General features: G+C 41.8%; 1 protein-coding gene across 1 annotated transcript; it reads left to right on the top strand.

Moving 5' to 3' along the window:
• The first annotated feature begins 510 nt into the window (after positions 1-510).
• On the top strand, positions 511-3896 carry LOC110159382 (CD59 molecule (CD59 blood group)). The gene is made up of 3 exons (XM_020923930.2): positions 511-629; positions 1514-1615; positions 3694-3896. The coding sequence occupies exons 1-3, from the start codon at positions 569-571 to the stop codon at positions 3894-3896; spliced, it is 366 nt and encodes a 121-aa protein (XP_020779589.1). The 5' UTR covers positions 511-568.
• The last annotated feature ends 751 nt before the right edge of the window (positions 3897-4647 follow it).

Here is a 4647-nt window from a genome sequence, read left to right as displayed (position 1 = left end):
GGAGACATGTGCAGTAGAGTGAAGTGACAGTGGTGCAGGAGGAACAGGAGCAGCAGATACTCACACACAAGACTAGAACCTCTCAAGGCTTCAGTGTGAAAATGTTAATATATAAGTCGCACCAGAGTATAAATCGCATCATGAAATAAGTGCGACGTATAGTCCAAAAAATAGGGTAAATGTAAAGTAGAGCTGTTTAATGTCGTACTGTGGAAAATTCCAGGCAGAGCATGATATGTGATGGACCCCCAACCAAAAGTTACATAGTGCATGTTTCAAGCTCACAGAGTCAATTTAGTGTAATATAGGAGGTTTAAGTTTGAATAATAGTCGTTTGAGTGAATGTTTTCATATGTAAATGAAAGCGCCATAAAAGCTTCTATATGAAAACTGTGTGAATGATTCACAGAGTGAGTTGGGGACAGCCTCTTGTCCCGATGCTGCACGGGGTCTCGGGGGAGGGGTCCGGACACTGGGTCTTTGTGGTCCCGGGACAAAGACCGGCTCTGAGGATCTGGACCCGACTCAGACCAGACTCAGACCAGGGCTGAACCTCTGAAGGATCAACATGAGCCAGAGGAGTGGACTCAAGCTGTTACTACTGCTGCTCCTGAGCACCGTCCAGACAGGTGAGACTAAACCAGGACTAAACCAGGACTAAAACCAGGACTAAACAAGCACTAAACCAGCACTAAACCAGCACTAAATCCAGGACTAAAACCAGGACTAAAACCAGGACTAAACCAGGACTAAACCAGCATTAAAACCAGGACTAAACCAGCACTAAACCAGGACTAAACCAGCACTAAATCCAGGACTAAAACCAGGACTAAACCAGCACTACACCAGGACTAAACCAGCACTAAATCCAGGACTAAAACCAGGACTAAACCAGCACTACACCAGGACTAAACCAGCACTAAACCAACACTAAAACCAGGACTAAACCAGGACTAAACCAGCACTAAATCCAGGACTAAAACCAAGACTAAAACCAGGACTAAACCAGGACTAAACCAGCACTACACCAGGACTAAACCAGCACTAAACCAGCACTAAAACCAGGACTAAACCAGCACTAAAACCAGGACTAAACCAACACTAAAACAGGACTAAACCAGCACTAAATCCAGGACTAAAACAGGACTAAACCAGCACTACACCAGGACTAAACCAGTACTAAACCAACACTAAAACCAGGACTAAACCAGCACTAAAACCAGGACTAAACCAACACTAAACCAACACTAAACCAGCACTAAACCAGCACTAAAACCAGGAGTAAACCAGCACTAAACCAGGACTAAACCAGGACTAAACCGGCACTAAACCAGGACTGAACCAGGACTGAACCAGGTCTAAACCAGGACTCAACCAGACCTAAACCAGGACTAAACCAAGGCAGTATGTAATACATTTTGTCTCAGTTTTGCCTCAGTTTTGGTTTAGCTCTGATATGAGGAGGTGCTTCATTGAAATACAAAACTATCATTTATTCTTGTTTCTGTCTCAGGTTTGGCTCTGCGCTGTTACAAATGCTCCGACTACACCGGCCGCTGTCAGAACGTCCAAGAGTGCACCTACGAAGACTCCTGCATCTCCATCAGCGAAAGAGGTCCTCATTCAACACACACAGTCCATCACAGATAATTACAATATGCAGGAATATTTTTTGTCACTTGTTTCAGAAAATCAAACCCAGTTTATTTTTTGATTTTTTTATCATTGTGGCTTACAGACAATGAAAAAACAAAATCCTGTTTCAAAAAATTTGAATATTTTGAAAAATCTGAATATTGGAAAGTCATGGGGCCACACCATAATCAGCTACTGAACTGAAAACGGAGCCTTTAAATGGCCTCAGTTTGGGTCAGTAGGTAACACTATCATGGGGGAGGCTGCTGATGGACACATGTCCAGAAGACTCACTGACCCTCCACAAGGAGAAAGACACATAAGGTCAGTACTTAAGAAGCTGGTGTTCGCAGAGAGCTGTATCCAAACAGATGCATAAAAACTTAAGTGGAAGAAAAAATGTGGTAGGAAAAGGTTCACCAGCCAAAGGGATGACTGCAGCTTTGAGAGGACTGTCAAGCAAAATTCATTTAAGAATTGATGGGATCGTCATCAGGAGTGGACTGAGTCTGGAGTCAGAGTCAAGAGCCACGACACATAGACGAAGTCTATATGGGACATGAGACGATGTCAGAAGAGTCTGACCTGAGCTGTGAAGAAAAACAACTGGACTGTTGCTCAGTGTCCAGAGTCTCTTTTCAAATGAAAGTACATTTTGCAGATCTTTTGGAACTCAAGGTCCGAGAGTCTGGAGGAAAAATGGACAAACACAGAATCCTCGTTGTTTGAAGTCCAGTGTGACATTCCCACGGTCAGTGATGATTTGTTCTGCCATGTCATCTGCTGCTTTTGTTCCACTGTGTTTCTGAAGTCCACAGTCATCACAGCCATCATCCAGGACATTATAGAGCACTTCATGCTTCTTTCAGCTGACAAGCTTTATGGAGATGCAGATTTCATTGTCCGGCAGGACTTGGCACCTGCCCACACAGCCACTAAAAGATCTCTCACTGACCATGGCGTTAGTGTGCTTGACTGACCGGCAAACTGGCCTGACCTGAACTCCATATGGGTATTGTCAAGAGGAAGATGAAAGACCCTAGATTCAGTAATGCAGATGATCTGAAAGCCGCTATCATTCCGGGCTTCCATTGCACCTGAGCAGTGCCACAGGGAGGCTCCTCCTCGCCACGCGGCACTGAGGCAGGAATTCAGACCAAAGACCCAACCACCAACCACCCAACCAAGTACTGAGTGCATAGAAATGAAACAGACTTTTCAGAAGGTTGACATTTCTGTTTAAAATATCTTTTTAATTGATTGAAGTCACAATCATAAAAATGTAAATATTTCACTCTATGTGTCATGAGATAAGTCAATACAATATATGAATGGGTTTGACTTTCTGAAATGAGACAAAACCTATTGAACTTGGTGGAATGTTCTGCACTTACACACGAGCAAAGACAGACAAAAAGTTTTGATTTAACTTTTAACTTAATTGATTTAAACAGCACTTTTTCAGGAGCCTGTGATGAGTGTTCATGGTCCTGTTTAGGAGTTAGTTTTTCAGTCTGTGTAATCCTGGCCAGCTTGTGACTGTAGAGAGACTTGCATGAAAATGTTAAATTCTGTTGTATAAATTCTATAAATCATATTACTGTGTACATTGCAATCAGATTTTATTCCAGAACAGGCCTTTTTTAGGAGTTTTCAAGTTTGAAATTGTAGCTTTATGACAAAGTCTTGTGTGTTCCTCTCCTCTGTAGTAACTTTTTATTGACACTGCAGCTCATCATCAACATTCCCTGGGGGTGTGATGCTAACTGAAAGCCCTACTCTGTGAGACGCTCTTTTAAAAGCTAAAATTAGATTTTAATCTGAGTTTTATTTAAACACAATCTGACCAGAAAGAGCTGACTTGGTTGAAACTACAGCAATCAAATCATTAACCATAACCATATAGTCAAAAAACTTGGCAGGATTTGCTAATGTGTGCATTGCCTCACAACAGTAACTGCTGAACATTCCACCATAGAGATGCATGTAGAACACCCCCAGTCCTGTTAATCTCCTCAGTAGTAACTCGTGTGTATGTGTGCGTGTGTGTGTGTACAGGGGGTAAAACCATCCGTCAGTGCCTGCGTTACACTGACTGTGATAACTCGCGCCTGCAGCAGATGTTTCCCTCCATCAGCGGCTTCACCTATCGCTGCTGCAGCTCCAACCTCTGCAACTCAGGCTCCACCTCGTCGTCCAGTGCTGGGCCCCTCTGTGTGCTCACCACCAGCCTCATCGCCCTCTGCTGGGCGTGGATCTGAACACACACAGAGCTTGGTTTAAAGTCTTTGGAGTGTCCACAAAAGCGCGATATAAAACTGATGCATTATTCTTATTCTTATTCTTAAAGGTCTCACTGGGGGTTTGTGATGATGTCATACTCTCAGATGAGGGATAAAGAGGCAGTTTTTCCTGTCGCAGGCTTTCACATGACATCACAGCATTTTACATGCCAATATTATTTGATATAGATGGGGTCAGATAAAGTAAATGCAGTTCAAATGTAGGATTTTGTTGTAACTGTAAGTGAATGGGTTTACTCACTGGTAGAAAATATTCTATTAAATATTTTAATACATTTTTGGATATTTCATGACAAAGTACAGTGTTATAAATAGGGACATTTGTCTCTTGCCCTCCATGTGGGAGTATAACATCGTCACAATCTGAAAACCACCGACAGACCCTTTAAAATCCTGTGGCATCTGAATGTTCAGAATTCTGGCATTGAGGTGACTGGAGCCAAAGTCAAGCTGATGTAATATTTTCAATGATTAATTGATTAACTGATCTAAATGCTTATGGATTTATGACATTACAGCAAAAAATAAACAACAATTTAGAATTTCTGTGGTACAAATATTAGTTTGTTTGTATCTCTGTTAAGAAGAATGGAAAAATACGATTTTCTAATCTCAAAATTGTATTTGAGCTTCAGAAAAGTTTTTATTTATGATGAAGTGTTTAATATATCTGTAGATGAAATGACAAACTAGTGGACTCAATATTTCT

The sequence above is a fragment of the Boleophthalmus pectinirostris genome, unplaced genomic scaffold, assembly GCF_026225935.1.
Source record: "Boleophthalmus pectinirostris isolate CB_2022bp ecotype Guang Dong unplaced genomic scaffold, ASM2622593v1 HiC_scaffold_2, whole genome shotgun sequence".
Lineage (NCBI taxonomy): Eukaryota > Metazoa > Chordata > Actinopteri > Gobiiformes > Gobiidae > Boleophthalmus > Boleophthalmus pectinirostris.
This window is presented reverse-complemented; position numbering and strand designations above follow the sequence as displayed.